The sequence below is a fragment of the Chanodichthys erythropterus genome, chromosome 10 (genome assembly GCF_024489055.1).
Source record: "Chanodichthys erythropterus isolate Z2021 chromosome 10, ASM2448905v1, whole genome shotgun sequence".
NCBI classification, from domain to species: Eukaryota; Metazoa; Chordata; class Actinopteri; order Cypriniformes; family Xenocyprididae; genus Chanodichthys; species Chanodichthys erythropterus.
Genome location: NC_090230.1, coordinates 55,180,406 through 55,200,657, shown reverse-complemented (window position 1 = coordinate 55,200,657; position 20,252 = coordinate 55,180,406). Strand labels below are relative to the sequence as shown.

The following is a 20,252-nucleotide window of genomic DNA, read 5'->3' as shown; positions in this document are numbered from 1 at the left end:
ATCATGAGGAACAATTGCCATCACACAGATGCCTTGCCTGAGCTTCGCCAATGTACTGTTATGTCCAGTGTGTATCAGTGATACGCCCCCTAGTGTTGAACCTGCAGTCTAACTTAACGTAAAACTCTTATATACCACATACTGTATATACTGTGCAGCATAAAATATTTAAATTTGTGAACAAGCAAGCAGAAATGAAGCATAAATGTCAAAAGGTTTTAAAGATATTTGTAATGTTTATAATATACCCTGTCTACACCGGACACGAGCGGTGCGATATGCAACACTATTAGGCCTAAGTATTATAGCAATGATGTTCGAACGCATCGAATGATGTTCGCGTTGGTTGGAGTTGGGGGGTATGGGCAGCTGTTTGAGCAAGTTTCATCTATATCAAGATATTTACAGATAGATTAATTAAACCTGTCGCTCATATCTTGTGGTTGCGCTTGTGATAACGTCATAGGTCACATGATAACGTCAACATGGCGGATGATGTCCGAATCGCATTCATGCTTAACGGGATCGGGGTATAAAGTACGTACTCTTTTAGCGCTCGATTAAGCAAGTATTTATTGAAATTAAGTACCTACTCAGAGAGTATGCGGTTTCTAACGCAGTCTGTGTACATTTCCTGAACCACAGCACGTAATCGACTGAAACAGCTGACGGACTGATCCATTGTCACAGAGTGACTTCATAGGGTGACTTTGTGAAAGAATGGTAATTTTTTATAATTTCAGTCATACAATAAATGTGATACATTTTTATTAAAATACGAATAAGTGAACAAATACATGTTGTGAACTCATTTTCTTTCTTTATTATATGACAACTTGATCTTGTCAAAAGCAATATGTCATGTTCACACCGACGTGTCATCAGATGGTTCAGTCCGAGGATGGCCGCTGCTGTCGGTGTAAATAAACAGGCAAGCGCAGCGTCGATGGATCCGTGTGTGCGACACGGCCGCGGAACCACCGCTAATGCGGTGAAGGTATGATGCACATGACATAAATAACTACACGCTAGAGGTTGAGTTCATAAAATTATGGGAATTATATTATTATTTGAGTTCAGTGAGATTCTGCAGGGCGTTAGCACGCTAATGATAGCATCATTCAAAACTGACACTGCGGTTTTTATATTAAACACACTGTTGCATGCTCATTTAAAAGCTCTTGACACGATTTAAAAGTCGTTATGAATTAGTGTGTTGCATTGTTAAATGTACTGTTATAACAGTGGTGCTGAATAGGTTAGCTGGCGAGCTAAATTACCAACCGGTCAGAATAATAGAAAGTCATTTACCTAGACATCTAACCTATTCAGCACAACTGTTATAACAGTAAGTTACATTTAACAATGCAACACACTATTTCATAACGAATTTTTAATCGTCGATCACAGGAAGCAGGGGCATTTTTAGACATTTTTCAAAAAACATAATTATCTTTAAATGTTTGATCGTGCAGTGCAGTTTTGTTTTTATTGTTACTGCACCCCTAATATATGTATACATAATATATACAAAATGTTTATCAGTCAATAAAATTGTTGATTTTAGATTTTTAAAATGATAAACCAATACAATTTAATCACACGTATGCATGTCATTGTAAAGGTGTTGGAGTGTGGTGTGTGCGAGGATGTGTTTTCACTACAAGGGGACAAGGTGCCGCGGCTGCTGCTGTGCGGACACACAGTGTGTCACGACTGCTTGACCCGTCTGCCTCTTCACGGCAGGGCAGTTCGCTGCCCTTTTGACAGACAGGTCACAGAGCTGGGTGAGTTTAACATTGCTATTCTGTCCTTTATTATAACAGTATAATTCAATATTTAGGCTTTCTGTAGTGGGAAGAAACATTTCCTTATTTTGCTCTGCAGGAGACTCAGGTGTGTGGGGCCTAAAGAAGAACTTTGCCCTGTTAGAATTGCTTGAACGGCTACAGAATGGAGCCACCAATCAGTCAGGCATGTCAGAGGATGCGCTTCGTGACATGGGCGAGGTTAGAAAAATGCAATTTCAGTATTAAAATGTGTATTTATATTAACAAAAAATAATAACTGGGATTTTATCATGAATTTGGGTTTCTTTTCTGCCATGTCTCTGTTAGTGTGTAATCCGCTGTGATGAGGATGAGACTCACACTGCTTCCATGTACTGCACGGTGTGTGCCACGCACCTGTGTGCCGAGTGTTCCCAGCTCACCCACTCCACCCGAACGCTGGCCAAGCATCGGCGTGTGCCCCTGGCAGACAAGCCCCATGAGAAGATGCTCTGCCCGCAGCACCAGGTGCACGCCATTGAGTTTGTCTGCCTGGAAGATGGCTGCCAGCCTGGGCCGCTCATGTGCTGCGTGTGCAAGGAGTACGGAAAGCACCAAGGTCATAAGGTATGGAACTACAGTGCAACTCAATTCAAAATCACCTGTTAATCTTTAGGCATAGATATTGGCTTGGATTTCTTGATTCAATTTGATTTTCATTCACAAAGTTTTGATTCTCTTTCAAGCCCATATCGATTCTTCCAAATTTTGTAATCTTTTAGGAAAAGTTTTTCTTAAGTTTTAGAAATGGAGCAACAATATTTATTTAGATGCATTGTTTAAAAGTCATTCAGAAGCAACTGCATTCAAGAAATATGTTGAAATTTGACTTTTAAATAATGAATAAATTGTTTTGGTGTTTCTGTTGTTCAAGTACAAAAATGTTACTTCAAAAAATAAATATTAACTAAAATGAAAATAAATGGTACAAAAACTTTTTCATCTACTAATTTCATGTAATTATTTCATCTAGATACATTTCTCACATTTTGTTTTAAAGTACTAAAATAAAATAAAATACCTAAAATTGAAATAAAAATAAAAAACTAATAAAAGCTGAATAGAAATACTTTAAAAAAAGCAAAATGATGAAAACAACAAAATGACTACACTTTACGTAAAATGAAAAAGCTATATATATGTGTGTAATCAGAATATATATATATATATATATACTCTGATAAAAATAATAATAGTATAAATATATTAATAATACCAAAATAACACAAGATTCATTATGGGTTTTGAAATCAATTTGTCCTTCACTGTATTGAATCAAATTGAATTGTTTTCATTTCACATATCAAAAAAAAAAAAAAAAAATGGTTAATATAAAATCAAATCAATTTGCTGTCAACCAAACAATTCTTACCCTACCCGAGTTTCCTTTTGTGAGCAAAAACTCACAAAAAGAGTAAGATTTGGGTGGTCTGCTACACATAATGTATAGCAAAAAATAAAAAAAAGCATGGATTAAAAAGGTTATGGTGTACTTTAAAAATTGTTATTGGATCATTTAAATATTTTTGGGTAATTCCAAATTTGATGTTTTTTTTACCTATTACTATTCACATTTTCAGTCACTTGTTTCCTGATCTCTTTTCATGAAAATGTTTTACCAGCATGCTGTACTAGAGGGTGAAGCCAACCAGATTCGAGCTTCCATCCTGGATATGGCACACTGCATCCGTACATTCACAGAGGAAGTGTCAGAGTACTCCAGGAAACTAGTGGGCATTGTGCAGCAGATTGAAGGAGGAGAGCAGATCGTGGAGGACAGCATGGGCATGGCCCACACTGAACATGTATGAGTGTTTTTGGGTGATTGTAATCGCCTAATGAATTTGCATCTGAGTAAGTTTTCCTTCACATCTTGGTATCTACTCAGGTTCCAGGAACAGCAGAAAGTGCCCGGTCTTGTGTACGTGCCTACTTTGCTGATCTACATGAGACGTTGTGTCGTCAAGAGGAAATGGCTCTGAGTGTGGTGGACGCACACGTCCGAGAGAGGCTGATCTGGCTTCGACAGCAGCAGGAGGACATGACCATACTGCTGTCACAAGTGTCCACTGCCTGTCTGCACTGCGAGAAAACACTGCAGCAGGTACAGACTCTGTCACATGACAGAATCAGTTGGATCATAGGCAGTTCAATGAATTTGAGTTGGTTTGTTTTTTGTTTTTTGCTAGGATGATTGCAGGGTGGTTTTGGCGAAACAGGAGATCAACCGACTACTAGAGACACTGCAGAAACAGCAGCAGCAGTTTACAGAGCTGGCCGACCATATTCAACTGGATGCAGGGATCCCTGTTACTTTCACTAAGGTAACATAAAAGTAACATTTCACACATATGAATAAACCCAAAATGTAAAAATATACTACCTACTCCACTTTCCTGCAGTGCTGTAAAACTGTAGATTTAAATTTTGTGTTCTTTATCACTCTGTGATGTATCAATCTTTTCGGTATCAATCTTTTATTGGTCACACATCTTCACTTCATATGAATTCTCAAATCAGAGTTCACAAAACTTGAACTTTGGTACACAGCAAACTTTGCATGAGTTTGTGTATCCAGTCTCTTGCATTTGCATGCATATGAACTGAAGTCAGTGTAGTGTATTGTACCGTGCACAGTATGAGCATTGTAATGCAATGTTATGTTTATTTTTATCCAATTTAATAAAATCTAAAAAGGTAAAGTAAGATTTTTATGTTAAAATACATTCTCTTAGTCTACTACTATTACTAACTATTATTATGGGGCTCGACATTAGCACTTGTCCAAGACAAGCAGATTTTTTTTGAAGGGGCAAGTGAAAGAGAAATTTACTTACTTATTTACGACTAGACAAGTAGCCTAATTAAAAATTTCACTGACCTAAAATAACTAGGGAAGCATTGAAACGCGAGAATAAAAGAGAGTGCATTCTGATGATTTAAGGTATTTTGAAAATATGTTGTATTTTTGTAATTCTGCTTGGTGCCACTAGTGTCGCAGAAATTACATACTTCACCTTTAAGGTGTGGTCACATTAGCGCAATTTTGGTGAAAATAAAGGTCTATCAAAAGACAAAAAGGTCTATTATCAATAGTGTAGTGATGTGTAAAGATCTGCTCACACAGAAGTCACTTTTAAACCATGCAGCTTTTTGTTGGTGAATACAGTGAATCCGTGTAACCAGCTTGAACCCGTTGCGAAATCTTTCGCTCTCAAGTGAAATTCACGATTGAATGGATAGCAATTGAAATTACTTTATTTTGACCATGAAAATGTACTGAATAGCAGTAAATGTGATGGCACCTTAAACATCTCATGTGATGTAACCATCAAGTAAAAACTAACATTTTCCATACACTTTAAGTACATCTTATTATATTCCCTCCCCCAATTTTTTTTTTTTTTTATATTTTCATGCATATTATCTTTGTCAAATTTTGGACAGTTGCACCATATGACATTTTTATAACATAAAATTACTTTGCCATGTCTGGTTGTGTTATTAGCATGTTTTGTGTAGTGATAATGCATTTGAAGGTGCTTTTAAAGGTGCCGTCGAATGAAAAATTTAATTTACCTTGGCATAGATGAATAACAAGAGTTCAGTACATGGAAATGACATACAGTAAGTCTCAAACACCATTGTTTCCTCCTCCTTATATAAATCTCATTTGTTTAAAAGACCTCAGAAAAACAGGCGAATCTCAACATAACACCGACTGTTACGCAACAGTCGGGATCATTAATATGTACGCCCCCAATATTTGCATATGCCAGCTCATGTTCAAGGCATTAGACAAGGGCAGCCAGTATTAACGTCTGGATCTGTACACAGCTGAATCATCAGATTAGGTAAGCAAGCAAGAACAATAGCGAAAAATGGCAGATGGAGCAATAATAACTGACATGATCCATGATTACATGATATTTTTAGTGATATTTTTAAGGCAGTCGAGAGCTTGGGGGCAGGGGAGCGTGAGATTTAAAGGGGCTGCGCACTGAATTGGTGCATATATAATTATGGCTCAAAATAGGCAGTTAAAAAAATTAATAAAAAAAAATCTATGGGGTATTTTGAGCTGAAGCTTCAGACACGTTCAGGGGACACCTTAGACTTATATTACATCTTATTAAAACTGGTTCTAGGGCACCTTTAAAGTATCTGTATTAAATGAATGAGTCTGTCTTTTTTTTTCCAGGACAACCGTGTGCACATTGGTCCAAAGATGGAGATCCGGGTTGTGACTTTGGGCTTAGATGGAGCTGGCAAAACTACTATTCTCTTCAAACTGAAGCAAGATGAGTTCATGCAGCCCATACCAACTATAGGTATCCTCATGTAACAGGAATAAATGTAAAAAAAAAAAAATGCAAAACATGCCTCTGTGTTTAGATAATAAAGGATTCTATTTCTGTTTTAGGTTTTAATGTCGAAACTGTTGAATACAAAAACCTGAAATTCACCATTTGGGATGTGGGTGGCAAGCATAAACTCCGTCCACTATGGAAACACTACTATCTGAACACACAAGGTAACATGTCACTCACTTTCTTGTGAAGTTGCTGTTTCTGGAGTTTATAATTCACTTAATTGTGGCTTTGTCGATAATGAAATACACATTACTTTGCACATTAATGAGTGTGTATGACTGAAGCTGGTCATTTGTTTTGTGTCCCAGCGGTGGTGTTTGTGATTGACAGCTGTCACCGAGACCGGCTGATGGAGTCTCACAGTGAACTGGCCAAACTGCTGACAGAGAAAGAACTTAGAGATGCTCTGCTGCTCATCTTCGCCAACAAACAGGTGAGATGTGAACAAATGTTTGTTATTGTTATTTTTGTTTTGAACATAGTTATTATTAATGCTGGCATGGCTTTAAAAAAAAAAATAATAATGTACTTTAAGAATCTCCTTTATCAAACTGGAAGATTTCACCATTTAAAAGGATTGTCTGTGAAATCATAAAATTTGTATTAATTACATTATTAATTTTAGTAGTTACAAATAATGCATTGTTGTATTTGGGATTACACTTTATTTTAAGGTGTCCTTGTTACAGTCTAATTATACAAATAAGTACTGAGTAATATTAAAGGTGCAGTAAGTGATGTCTGAGAATCATTGTTGAACACTGTTGAAATCAAACCAAACAAACACACTCCTCGCTTCATTGCTCTGCCCCCAAAATGCACAAACATGCAATGCAAGAGTGGATGTATTTTAATCATAGCAGAAGAGAAGCAAAATGAAAAATAAAGCCAAGACGATGAATGAATGATGAGGAAGAACAAAAAAAATGAACATGGATTACACTAGTATACACATATCAGGCAAAAAATTATGACCACCTTCCTAATATTGTGTTGGTCCCACTTTTGCTGCCAAAACAGTCTGACCCGTCAAGGCATGGACTCCTCTAGATTCCTGAAGGTGTGCTGTGGCACCAAGATGTTAGCAGCAGATCCTTTGAGTCTTGTATGTTGCGAGGTGGGGCCTCCATGGATCGGACTTGTTTGTTCAGCACATCCCACAGATGCTCGATTGGATTGAGATCTGGGGAATTCGGAGGCCAAGTCAATACCTCAGCTTGTTGTTGTGCTCCTCAAATCATTCCTGAACCATTTATGCTTTATGGCAGGGTGCATTATCCTGCTGAAAGAGGCCACAGCCACCAGGGAATACCGTTCCCATGAAAGGGTGTACGTGGTCTGCAACAATGCTTAGGTAGGTGGTACCTGTCAAAGTAACATCCACATGGATGGCAGTTTCCCAGCAGAACACTGCCCAAAGCATCATACTGCCTCCGCTGGCTTGCCATCTTCCCATAGTGCATCCTGGTGCCATGTGTTCCCCAAGTAAGCATCGCAGACGCACCCGGCCATCCATGTGATGTAAAATAAAATGTGATTCATCAGACCAGGCTGCCTTCTTCCATTGCTCCGTGGTCCAGTTCCGATGCTCACGTGCCCACTGTTCGCACTCTTGGTGGTGGGCAGGGGTCAGCATGGGCACCCTGACTGGTCTGTGGCTATGCAACCCAATACGCATCAAACTGTGACGCACTGTGTATTCTGAGACCTTTCTATCAGAACCAGCATTAACTTCTTGAGCAATTTGAGCTACAGTGACTTGTCTGTTGGATCGGACCACACGGGCCAGCCTTCGCTTCCCACGTGCATCACTGAGCGTTGGCTGCCCATGACCCTGTTGCCGGTTCACCACTGTTCATGCCTTGGACCATGTTTGACTACTGCAGACCGGGAACACCCCACAAGAGCTGCAGTTTTGGAGATGCTCTGACCCAGTCATCTAGCCATCACAGTTTGGCCCTTGTCAAACTTGCTCAAATCCTTACGCTTGCCCATTTTTCCTGCTTCAAATACATCAACTTTGCGGACAAAATGTTCACTTGCTGCCTAATATATCCCACCCACTAACAGGTGCTGTGATGAAGAGATAATCAAGTGTTATTCACATCACCTGTCAGTGGTCATAATGTTATGCCTGATCGGTGTGTACAAGCAAGAGTTCTCTGTTAGTGGCCAGCAGCACACACTTCAAACCAATGTTACTTGCATCAGAGCAGAAACAACGCAACCTCAGTGTCTGTTTTCAGGGCTTCCTGCTTGGGTCTCTCCAGCACTGGGAAAGCTTTACTTATATTAAAGGGATAGTTTACCCAAAAATGGAAATTGTCCTCATTTACTAGAGCTGGGACAATAGATTCTCGACACAATTATTCTGTGTTGATTCTGATATTTTCCGAATGTATCGCAAATCGATTCTGAGCTTCGTTTTTAACAGCAGATGGCACTATGTGCTTTAAAAACAGCCATACTCTGCCTGCTTCCAATTCCTTTTCACACCACTTAAACCTAAATTATCATTCATAAAGTTCGAAAAGGTTCAAGCTAATTACAAGAGTGTTCGCAGTGGGCTGTTTACATTAAAGGGTTAGTTCACCCAAAAATGAAAATAATGTCATTTATTACTCACCCTCATATCGTTCCACACCCGTAAGACCTTCATTCATCTTCAGAACACAAATTAAGATATTTAGTTGAAATCCGATTTCTCCGTGAGGCCTCCATAGGGAGCAATGACACTTCCTCTCTCAAGATCCATAAAGGTACTAAAAACATATTTAAATCAGTTCATGTGAGTACAGTTGTTCAATATTAATATTATAAAGCGACAAGAATATTTTTGGAGTGCCAAAAAAACTAAAATAAGGACTTATTTAGTGATGGCCGATTTCAAAACACTGATTCATTTATGCTCCGATGCTTCATGAAGCAGTGTATCGAATCATGATTCAGATCACGTGTCAAACCTCCAAACTGCTGAAATCACGTGACTTTGGCACTCCGAACCGCTGATTCGACATGGTAACATGTCCTTAGGGTTAGGATTAGGTTTGGGGTTAGTTGCCTGTAATTTACTGTTATTACTATAGTGAAGAACATTTAGTATGTGTAAGAATGACACTGTAAAATAAAGTGCTTCCGTATTTGACAGATGCTTTAATTCAGAAACACTTGCATGACATGTAACAAGTTTTTCCAATACGTGTATGAGTTCGCTGTGAATCGAACCCTTGACTAAGACTATTTGATGTGTCTCTCCGTAGGACGTTCCTGGTGCGGTATCCGTGGAGGAAATGACTGAGCTCCTGAGCTTACACAAACTGTGCTGTGGCCGCAGCTGGCACATCCAGGGCTGTGACGCCCGCAGCGGTATGGGTCTACACGAGGGGCTGGACTGGCTCTCACGCCAGCTGGTGGCTGCAGGAGTTTTGGATGTGGCCTGAGGGACGCTTACCCACACTCAATAGACTGATGACTTACAACTCAAGCCTGTCCGTGTCATTTGCACAGTCACCCTGCTCATGTTTACCCATGTCATACATTAGTAGACTTGCTGCTGTGTTCTCTCGTGGCTCAATGGTGTACATAAATGGAGTGCTTTAAGTGAGGACTCATCTGCCAGATACCACCAAACATAATTTCAGCTTGTCACTCAGTTTGTAAATAAAAAAAAAAAAGGTTTTGACACTTATTATGGAAGCCTATGGGGCAAGTGTAGTTGATCGCTCCATAGGCTTCCATTATAAATGCTTTACTGTTAAAAAAACAAAAAACAAAAAAGATTTATTTTTACAAAGTGAGAGTCTAAATTGTGTTTGGTAAACAAAATATATTTGCAGATGCTGTCCATAAAGTTGTTTAACCTGAACTATTCCTTTGAAAAGAGGTTAACGAACATGACTAACTGAACTTGCGTACCTTCTGTCAAAACAGAAATTTAAGATCTGGGTTATGATGCTCGTCTTTAAGGTCAGTTTGCTCATTCGCCTAATAGTAACTAATGCCCGGAAATATTTCTAGATGTGCTTAAGCAAAATATACTGGTCATTTTTGTACAGACACCCTCATGAAATCCCTGTAGTATCATGTGTGTAAACAACACAAGGTTTAAATGGATGTATTAAATGTTTTAATCGTAGGCAAAGCCTCTTAGATAAGGATGAAACTAGGCTCAATCACCAGGTTCATGGTTACTGCAATGTGAAGTGCCTGTTGTGTAAGATTAACCCTAGCTACTGAAATCATAGGAAAGGTCATGTGATCAAATCCATTGCCATTGATCAAATGTTACACACAAGTAATAGGGTAAATTTCACAAAACCTGTCAACATGTGTAGGTCATTATTCCCTGTAATATTTCGGATCAAGAAAATTCAACGTTTAGGAATGTTGAGTTTTTGCATTATAACATTGTTCATTACAGTCAAGCACATTATACCCTCATATTCTCATTACTGTAAATTAATGTGAAGTTGTTTTAAACATTTAGACATGGTAGGTAGTATTGCCTTTATGGATTTTTATTGAAATAAATCATTACTGGGAATTATAATTTAAACATCTGTATGGATTATAATGTGCTTAATGGTTATGAAAATATCAATGTTAAAAAAAATCTGAATGGTAGAAAGAAAAAAATATTTTGATTTTGGGGGTAAAATGTGACCCACACATGTTTTTTTTTTTTCACTTTAAGGCATACCTTTTTTTAAATGTCTCCAGCTGTTTTTATGGCTGTTGTGAATTTTTGGGGCTTTAAATGAGCCTGTCAATATTTATTGATATGTACTTTGTGGTCTTAAGACTGATGCATGGGTGTAGGTGTATTTTCACCATGTATGGAGAGATGGATGTGTTTGTGGCAAAAAAAAAGTTACTGATTATATTTTAAAGAATTGTAGCTGTCATGGATATAAAAAAGTAATCCTGCTTCTAGTTCATCAGTCCACTGCTTACCGGCTATATCTTGATTTGTTGAAACATTTCTTAGCATCTTCACTTTATAACGCAAATGTGTCCATATGTAAACGCTCCATTATTTGACAGATTAACTGCAGTAGTTGGGTTTAGGAACCATCCTTTGGTTTGAAACATTGATCCTCATTGCCATGTAATGTTGACTAACTGTATTTAGATGAAAAGCATGTGTGAAGACTTTCCTTGTCCCCTATTGCAGGAGGATCTGAAGTTGTTAAAGACTTTGTTGTTAATGTGAGTTTTGGAAGCCTCTCAAGAAGCACAGTGCTCACCCACATTTGCTGTTGATTTGATGGCTTTTTGTATAACTATTCATAACGTTATGCTATTAAAAACAAAGCAGAATAATGCATCACTAATGGAAATGAGTATTATTAAAAAAGGGTACTTTATTTTACAAAAATCAGAAGAGTAAAGCTGAGACTGTACATCTATTTGACAGTGATGTTTATGATGCTGATGTCTTCATATGGCTTGTCGGTTTTGGGGTTGACTTTTAAGTTGGAGATCCGCTGGACCACCTCCATACCTTTAGTGGTCCTCCCAAAGACTGTGTGCTTATTATCCAGCCAGGGCTAATTGGAGAGAGAATGAGAAAACAAGTAATTGGATTAACTCAACTGTTAGCCAAACTGCCATCTCAAAATGAATGACTTGAGATGATTTTCCAAAAGTCATTGTAGCTGGCATGACATTCAAGAAGTGACAGCAGTGTGACATTTATTTTATGACTACATTTGACTGAATTGAATAATTGGGGCTGGGTAAATTTATTTATTTTTAAATATCTTAAAGGGTTAGTTACCCAAAAATGAAATTAAGTCAGAAAGTACTCACCCTCATGTCGTTCGAGTGACAATTTCTTCTCTTCTGTCATTCTAATATGCCATTTATTACGAACACTTCCAGGTTCTATGTCAGAACGCTGACTCATTATTGGCCAAAGCTGTTCACGTGAGCAGCACGACGCATATGTGTGATACTGACGCAGGAGCTGGGCAATAACGAGTCGGCGTTCTGACGTAGAACCTGGAAGCGCTGGACGTAAACAACATATGAGACTGACACAGAAGAGAAGATATTGTTGAATAAAGTCGTTACTTTTGTTTCGTTTTTGCGCACAAAAAGTATTCTCGTCTCTTCATAAAATTAAGGTTGAACCACTGCAGTCACGTCGACTGATTTAACAATGTCTTTAGTACCTTTCTGGACCTTGAAAGTGGTGGTTAAATTACGGTCTATGAACGAGTCTTATACCTCTCGGATTTCATCATAAATATCTTAATTTGTGTTCTGAAGATGAACAAAGGTCTTATGGGTTTGGAATGACATGAGGGTGAGTAATTAATGACAGAATTTTCATTTTTGGGTGAACTAACCTTTAAATATTCATTTGAACAATTTCATTATTGATTTCCTGTCTCAACTGCTGAAACTATACCTTAATGGCAAAAGAAGTCATACTAAATGCAATATGCAGCCTGATCAGTGTAGTCTTATTCATCCACAAACAAATCTTTTATAAACCTTTTTTTTTAGAGAATCAAAAACGAATTGATCCGAGTCTTGTGAACCAGTCCTTTTACTGAATCATTTAAAAAGATTCATCAACTTTGGTGTTGCCATCTAAATCATTATGATGGATCCTTCATTAAAAACTTGCATAATTTATCAGAGTTGTTAGTGATTTAACATCAAATTATCATTACTTGAAGGAATATTTTAAAATACATCAAACAAAATTGTGTACAAGTACAGCAGTACATTATAGCTGAAGTGGTCAGGAGTTTAATTCTATAATGAGATATAATAGATTTAGTTTTTTGTTATTGAGGACTGTATCTGGTTTTGTATCTGACATTGTAACTGAAATACACCCATAATCAAAATCAGAATTTAATCGAGAACATGTAAATCAGAATAAAATTTGGAAATGTGTATTAATACAGAGTCCTATTAGAACAACAACAAAAAACCCTAAAATTTCCACCTTCTCTTAGACGTACCGTTGAAAAGTCTGGGGTCAGTGTTTTTTTTTTTTTATATATATAGAGAAATTATTACTTTTATTAAGCAATGATGCATTAAATTGATCAAGTGACTTTAAAGACAATTATAATGATTTCTGATGGATCATGTGACACTGAAGAATGGAGTAATGATGCTGAAAATTCAGCTTTGATGACAGGAATAAATTACATTTAAAATGTATTCAAATAGAAAACGGTTATTTTAAATTGTTATGATATTTCACTATGTTACTGTTTTACTTTATGATCAAATAAATGCAGTCTTGGTGAGTATAAGAGACTTCTTTAAAAAAAAAAAAAAAAAATTACCTACCCCAAACTTTTAAATGGTTGTGTATATCCTAAATCTTGATGTTTCATTTAAAAAAAGCCAATGTTATTTTTCAACAACCCAAAAATTTGGAAAAAAAAACTAATATGATGGTCTTACAGTTGGGACAACAGTGATGAAAAATTGCGATCCATTGGTTCCTGGGCCAGCGTTGGCCATGCTGAGGGTGTAGGGTCTGTCATGCCTCAGTGTGGCATGGAACTCGTCCTCAAACTCTCCACCCCAGATGCTTTCTCCACCCATACCCGTGCCCGTCGGATCTCCCGTCTGGATCATGAAGCCCTACACACAAGAAGCCACCTCTTCAACTCACATCAAAACATTCAAATCCTTAAGCACACATCTAAACACTCCACAGGTGCTCATACCTTGATGACACGATGGAATATGTGACCGTTGTAATAACCATTCCTGCTATGGACGCAGAAGTTCTCCACTGTTTTGGGGCACCTGAGAAGCAAAAAAAAAAAAGATAAACCTACTGCCGTCTCAGACTAAACTGCTGTAAAATGACAAAAAAAAACAAACATACTCCACAGGAAAGAGTTTGATGTGGATGTCGCCCATTGTGGTGTGAATGATGGCACTGTCTGACACTCTTTTTGGCCCTTCTGCCTGTGTGGCTGCCATCACTTCCTCTTTAGATGGCTTCTCATTAAAGATATCACGGTCAGAATCAGCACTCTTGGTGTCCTCCGGCTCTCTCTTTGTAAACTGTTCAAAAACAAAAATACAGTATTAAGAGTCTTGAGTATCGGATTCTTCTGGACACCAATCAAAAGTAACAATGATTTTTCACACTGCACTTAACCTGGAGTTATCGTCGTTCTAAACCCCATAAGTGATGAGAATACTTTTTGTGGACAAAAATAATGACTTTATTCAACAAGTTTGTCTCTCCCCTGTCATTCTCCGATGCCGTTTACATTCAGCACTTCCAAGTTCTACGTCAGAACGCTGGCTCATTATTGGCCAGCTCATTATTGGCCAGCTCCTGCGTCAGCGTCAGCCAATACTGAGCCGGCGTTCAGACGTGGAACCTGGAAACGCTGAATGTAAACAGAGTAGGAGAATAGCAGGGGAGAGACAAACTTGTTGAATAAAATCGCCATTTTTGTTTTGTTTTTGCGCACAAAGTATGCTTGTCACTACATAACATTAAGGTTGTTCCACTGTGGTCACAATGACCATTTTAACAATGTCTTTAGTACCTTTCTGGACCTTGAATGATGGTAATTAATTTGCTTTTTATGGGGGATAAAAAAAATAAATAAAAAAAACTCTTTGATTTCAACAAAAATATCTTAATTTGTGTTCCAAATTTGTGTTGGTTTGGAACGACATGAGGGTGAGTACTTGATGGCAGAACTTTCATTTTTGGGTGAACTAATTCAATGAACTAATTCAACCCTAGGTAAACTATGAGCAGTGTGAAACGTAAAGCAAAGGTGCATTCACGCCACATGTCGGAATTACCATAATTATAAGATTCCGACTTGTAAAAAGCATTTGTGCCCTTGTAGCAGAACTCGTAATTACAACTTTTAAAATAAATTTTCTGAGAGCTCCGACTTGTACCACATGACCACTGCAGATTGATTTGAGTTGATAATATTGCCATAGAAACGCATAATTCCGAGTCCAAGGATGTGAACAGCTCAAAAAAAGAACGCCACGTGTTGTAATCTCGTAATTATGGTAATAACATGGCGTGCACACTGCACAAGATAACACAAGATTCTGTTTACCCAGAGTTTACAAAATTCAAATGTGAAAAGCCCTATAGTAACATATACAGAAATCACTGTAGTAACCTGAAAATAAATCACTGTAGTAATATATACAGAAATCAAAGCTTCAGGATATCATTGGAAATGCAGTGAGTTTTGGGATCAAACCATGTAGAAGCGGTTCTTCTTGAAGGAGGTGCAGAAGATGGTGGGGTCTGGATCACAGCTCTGCAGCGCTGGGTTGTCGGAGGCCTTCATCTCAATGGTTGGTGCTGCCTGCATGGCCTTGGCTACTCCCTGAAACAGACTCAGCTGCACCACACGAATGTTCTCCAGTTTGCCCAGGATCCGCACACACCTTGACAGAGAAAACAGTTCACACAAACAGTAAAACACTTTCGGAATGGCTCGTGTATTGATTTGATGCAGACAAATGCTGTCATCTTAGCTTAGCTTCTTAATAATCAGTTTGTTCAAATATTTAAGAAACTATTTAAAAAAAATCCAAACTACTAAAGCTTTTCTTTTGAAGAACTTTCAAATTAATTATTTTAAATGAAGCTTTTTCCTCATTATGATATCAGGACAGTTGTACCACCTTTACAGATTTGACTTTAGCCTCATTTAGAATGTCCAAATCCAATTTTTGTGCATATCCAATTGGAAACTAATCATATTTAACAAGAGTGAAATCCTATTCAAATCACATTTCTGCAAATCCGTTTCAGACTGCTCTGATTGGATTCCCCGTGGTTTATGTGACTTTCTCACACGACGTAGAAGTTAAATGTCCAACATTTTTACAGGAAACATGCTGAAAGCTGCAGAAACAAGTTGTTTCAAAGTGCCAGACAAGCAGAATGACAAAATAACAGGGACATGTTTTGAAACCAGCGGAGACGCCAGCGCGGAATAAAGCTGCACATACCAGCCTCCTACATTTCTGCTGCTGCCTCAGAAGACACAGTAGTCTAGCACAGCGGCTACACATTGCAAACCCCTCCATGTTGCTGCTGTTGTTTTTGACATATCTACCAAGGCAGCATAGTTGTCATAGAAACCAATGCAGATATTCCGGAAAACAAAAGAGCGCGGACACACAAATCAGATCCAAACAGTTGCGATACACAATAGAGTGCCTCAGGGATGACGCATTTTTGTAGGCAAAACCCGGAAGCGAGTTAGCATGTTAGGACTTCCGGTTCCAACGCCGTAAAGTCTATGGGTTTTTTGAATGGGTTTTTGCTAAAATCGCCTGAAATAAGGTCTGTGGTTAACAAAGCCTCACGTTTATTTTATAAATATTTTCACGTTTTGATCTATGACATAAAACACACCAGTTATAACCCACTTGGGATTTTTTTAAACCTTTATTGTATCTTAAAACGATGGTTGCTAACAAATTGCTAAAAGGGACTACTTCCTTTGGCGGGAACTTTAGACGTCATCATTAAAAACGGGACATTTGGACAGCATTTCTCATGAAAAAGTGGATAAGTATTCATAACAGCGCAGATCATAATCAGCGAGCATGTTTATAAATAAAGTTGTTTTTTAAATAAAGTTTGAGGAAGCTTGGTGGTGATGACGTTAATCCGCGACCATGGTGTGCTGTAGTCCGTTTATAGCCTACTGTTAGCCTTTTATATCTGACGACTTTATTTAGGCTTCAAAATCTATAAATGTTGTGTTAACTTGTAAAGATTATCTTGATAGACAAAACGTGTAAGTGTCATAACCCTTTGTTAAACACAGAGCTTATTTTCTGCGATTTTCCAAAAGTCTATGGGAAAAATGCATAGGCTTTCAACCGAGGGAACCCGTGCGCCGCTAACTTCCGGGTTGGCCTACAAAAACACATAATCCCTGGGGTACTCTATATGGACATCATTAATTTAGCAGATTCCAATCAGATTTTGATTTATTGTTTAAACGTAGCCTTTATGCTTCCCCCCAAAAAAATTATAAAAATGAATTATTCAAAAAACAAAAGAAAACAAAAAGACAAATATGCTCATCTTAGAAGAAATGCATTTCATTGTGTGGTGTGTATTCTCTACCTGTTAGTCTCCACATTTATGACTTTAATGCCCAGCATGGTGCCATAAAGCACAAAGTGTCCAGTCTCATCGAAGATGACGTTGGTCAGTCGGATGCCGTCCACCTTCTCCAGCTCTCGCTCCACCGCCATCCTGCGGCCAAACTCCATATCGGGCAACTGCTGCCTCATCTGCTGGAGCTCCGTGAACATCTGCCATTGCACAGAGACGACAAATTCTTACTCAAAGTCCTTCCAATGTGCATTTGTTAACCCTTGAAATCTGTGAAAATATAACTATTATAATTATAGAACACTAACTTACCGTTAATGATTCGTCAAACACCCTCATCAGCTTCCCAGTGAGGAAACGGAAAATCCTCACTTTGCGGTCAACGGCGATGGTGGCCATTTTCTTTCCATCTTGGGAGAACACCAGGCTGGTGGGATACGTTCTGCTTTTGGCAAACTCGTACAAGTCTGTGTCTGTCTTGAACTCCCAATCCACTTGCCGTGGAAATTTGAATTCGCTCGGGAGCCCCGTCCAGTATTCCAACATTCCCGCTTTATCAGCCGACACTATGACGCGATATTTCGGATTCAGGCGGATCTGAGACAGTGGCGCAGTGTGCATCTTTTCAAACGTGTGCAGGGGTTGATTACTTCCACGTCCGTCGTATACAAAAATCTTCCCTGTGGATTTCTCAGAGCAGGCTACTGTGGAGATGGCATCGCCTGGATTATAGATCCATTCGCACTGGCCTGGATGGAAGCTGAAAAAATAAATAAATAACTTTCTTAACCTTCTGCTGGCCTTTGGTCAATTTAAACTGGAATTTTTTTTTTTTTTTTCTCTCTTTTATAATTTTTTTTTTTACTTCATCAGATTAGTACGAAACTTGGTGACTTTTGTAGAACTTGCTATATAAACACACAAAAAAATTGTGGACAATTAATTTGTGAGCTTTGGAAATGAATGAGAAATACAAAAAAAAAAAACAAATTTTTTGAGAAAATCTACAAATCAGTAAAGATAAAGTATGTGTGTGTGTATCTATAAATGTACGTATGTATGTTTATGTATGCATGTATGTATGTGTATGTATTTATACACACAAATTATTTACTCTCACCAGAAGACACCAATCTGCCTTTGATACATTGGATTTTTAATACCAACCTTTGCTATATTTTTTTTTAAAAAACATTAATTTAAAATAATAAAATATGAAATATTTATGTATTTTTTATTTTTTACATGAAATTCACTCAGAATACAACACAAGCGCCATATAGATAAAGGTAGACTAAATGAAGAATAACAGATACGCACACACAGAGAAGCAAGATTTTACCCGAGTTTGAGCATGTTTATCATGTCAAAGTTGACGACATCAAAAACTTTCATCGCCTGATCATCACCCACAGAGCAGAAAAGCGCACCCTCCGCACTCACAGAAATACACTCGATCACACCTACACATCAGAGACAAATGCAGCCAGATTAATTACACATAACATTTTATTTTATTTTATTATAATATTAAACTCAATACCACAATGCTAGACTAAAGGCACTGAAAGTGGTTTCTAGGGTGTTGCTCACCCGGTCAGTGTAGTAACAGAAACCTACCCAAATGGCTGCGGAAGTGCTTGACAAACTCTATGCCCTCATCCTCCTTCTTCTTCCAGAACTTCACATGTCCATCTTGACTTGCTGTTATGATAAAATCTGTTCTAGTGTGGTTGAAAATTACAATCAGTACATCTTGAGTCAAATAAATGCACTTACATATAAGTTCCAGGGCTCAGAAATAAGGAAGGAAGTCCGCTTGACCAGGGCCAGTGAGAGACGGTTTCTGTCGCTTGCCCTATTGGGTCAGCAGCACTATATCATACAATTTTTTTTATTTTTTATTACTGTGTCAATGCATTTTTTTTTTTTTTTTTTTTTTTTTTTTTTTTTACAGCTTGTAATCTTAAACATATGGTTTTCTGTTACATAAAAGTTGTAAATTCTGCTTGTTGGATTATTATTATTATTTTTCTTAACTTATCAATTAGGTAAATTATCTAGCTGGCTTTTTTGAGTTTGAGTTTCTTGTATAATTTAAATAACAGTGGAATTTCCAGCTATAAAAATGTGTGCGTTAAAATAAAAAAGATATACATTTTAATATGACATTTCATTTTAAATAAACCTTAAATCATTTACAATTTACAATATATATATATATATATATATATATATATATATATATATATATATTTTTTTTTTTTTTTTTTTTTTAATTTATTAATTTATTTTTTTGTGGTGGGACTAGTAATAATGCGGGCAATGCAAGTAGAAATCTTAACTAACGTTACTGGCCTGAGCAGGCTTGCAGAAAAAAATCCTTGCTAATATATTATTGATTTACTAGTCAAATATTCTGAGGTGGCAAGTTGGAGAAAACTTACTTGGAGCAAACAATGTGTGTTATAACATCTCTATGCATGTAACTTCTTTCATACATGGAGGCAGAGGGTAAATTGTCCAGGTACAATCTTTCAAACTCAAGAACTGCAGCAGAAGACATTTGGTTCATTAATAAAACATTTCAGTGTGAACAAAACTGTAAAATCTAATCATTTAGCTGCTATGAAAACACAAGACAACTGTCTAGCACAGTTTGTTGCTCAAAACTTTATTAACTGTCAATCTAGACATAATACAGGCAACTTTAGTGCCCAAAATGCTGTCTAGGACTGTGTACTGTAAGCAGCTCACTCGGTTTAGGGACAGTAATAGAAGTCAATTTAACGTAGGCCTACCTTTTTTCTTTTTTGTTTGTGTTGCCTCATTGGGCAAAGGCCCGACCCATTCCCCTTCATCTTCATCTTCGTCTAGTTTGCGTTTATTTTCAGAACCATCACGACTCACGTCGGACGCCATTTTCGAATTCAA

At 37.6% G+C, this 20,252-nt stretch overlaps 2 protein-coding genes across 3 annotated transcripts; one reads left to right on the top strand and one right to left on the bottom strand.

Moving 5' to 3' along the window:
• The first annotated feature begins 473 nt into the window (after positions 1-473).
• trim23 (tripartite motif containing 23) lies at positions 474-11,524 on the top strand. 2 transcript variants are annotated; one of them, XM_067398276.1, is made up of 13 exons: positions 474-537; positions 646-723; positions 853-997; positions 1,625-1,787; positions 1,888-2,009; positions 2,118-2,396; positions 3,452-3,634; positions 3,718-3,933; positions 4,019-4,153; positions 6,031-6,160; positions 6,253-6,363; positions 6,511-6,635; positions 9,463-11,524. In XM_067398276.1, exons 3-13 carry the CDS (start codon positions 857-859, stop codon positions 9,640-9,642), a joined length of 1,785 nt encoding a protein of 594 aa, XP_067254377.1. In that variant the 5' UTR covers positions 474-537; positions 646-723; positions 853-856; the 3' UTR covers positions 9,643-11,524. The 2 variants fall into 2 exon arrangements, with proteins under 2 accessions (XP_067254377.1, XP_067254378.1); XM_067398277.1 differs by lacking the exons at positions 474-537; positions 646-723; positions 853-997; positions 1,625-1,787; positions 1,888-2,009 and having other exon boundaries at positions 2,134-2,244; positions 2,313-2,396.
• A 38-nt stretch (positions 11,525-11,562) lies between these two features.
• Positions 11,563-20,252, bottom strand: ppwd1 (peptidylprolyl isomerase domain and WD repeat containing 1). The gene is made up of 11 exons (XM_067395682.1): positions 20,120-20,252; positions 19,766-19,868; positions 18,939-19,042; positions 18,661-18,781; positions 17,631-18,078; positions 17,328-17,518; positions 15,436-15,625; positions 14,070-14,251; positions 13,906-13,987; positions 13,637-13,819; positions 11,563-11,751 (listed from the first exon to the last, which is right to left on the bottom strand). Exons 1-11 carry the CDS (start codon positions 20,238-20,240, stop codon positions 11,608-11,610), a joined length of 1,869 nt encoding a protein of 622 aa, XP_067251783.1. The 5' UTR covers positions 20,241-20,252; the 3' UTR covers positions 11,563-11,607.

Excerpts from the sequence above, each read along its gene's own strand:
- trim23 (XM_067398276.1), top strand. The coding sequence starts at position 857 with ATGTCATGTTCACACCGACGTGTCATCAGATGGTTCAGTCCGAGGATG. Across the intron at positions 1,788-1,887 it reads CAGACAGGTCACAGAGCTGG|GAGACTCAGGTGTGTGGGGC; the intron begins GTGAGTTTAACA and ends TTTGCTCTGCAG. Across the intron at positions 6,364-6,510 it reads CTACTATCTGAACACACAAG|CGGTGGTGTTTGTGATTGAC; the intron begins GTAACATGTCAC and ends TTTGTGTCCCAG.
- ppwd1 (XM_067395682.1), bottom strand. The coding sequence starts at position 20,240 with ATGGCGTCCGACGTGAGTCGTGATGGTTCTGAAAATAAACGCAAACTA. Across the intron at positions 18,782-18,938 it reads GCACTTCCGCAGCCATTTGG|GTGTGATCGAGTGTATTTCT; the intron begins GTAGGTTTCTGT and ends TCTGATGTGTAG. Across the intron at positions 15,626-17,327 it reads ATAAATGTGGAGACTAACAG|GTGTGTGCGGATCCTGGGCA; the intron begins GTAGAGAATACA and ends TTCTCTGTCAAG.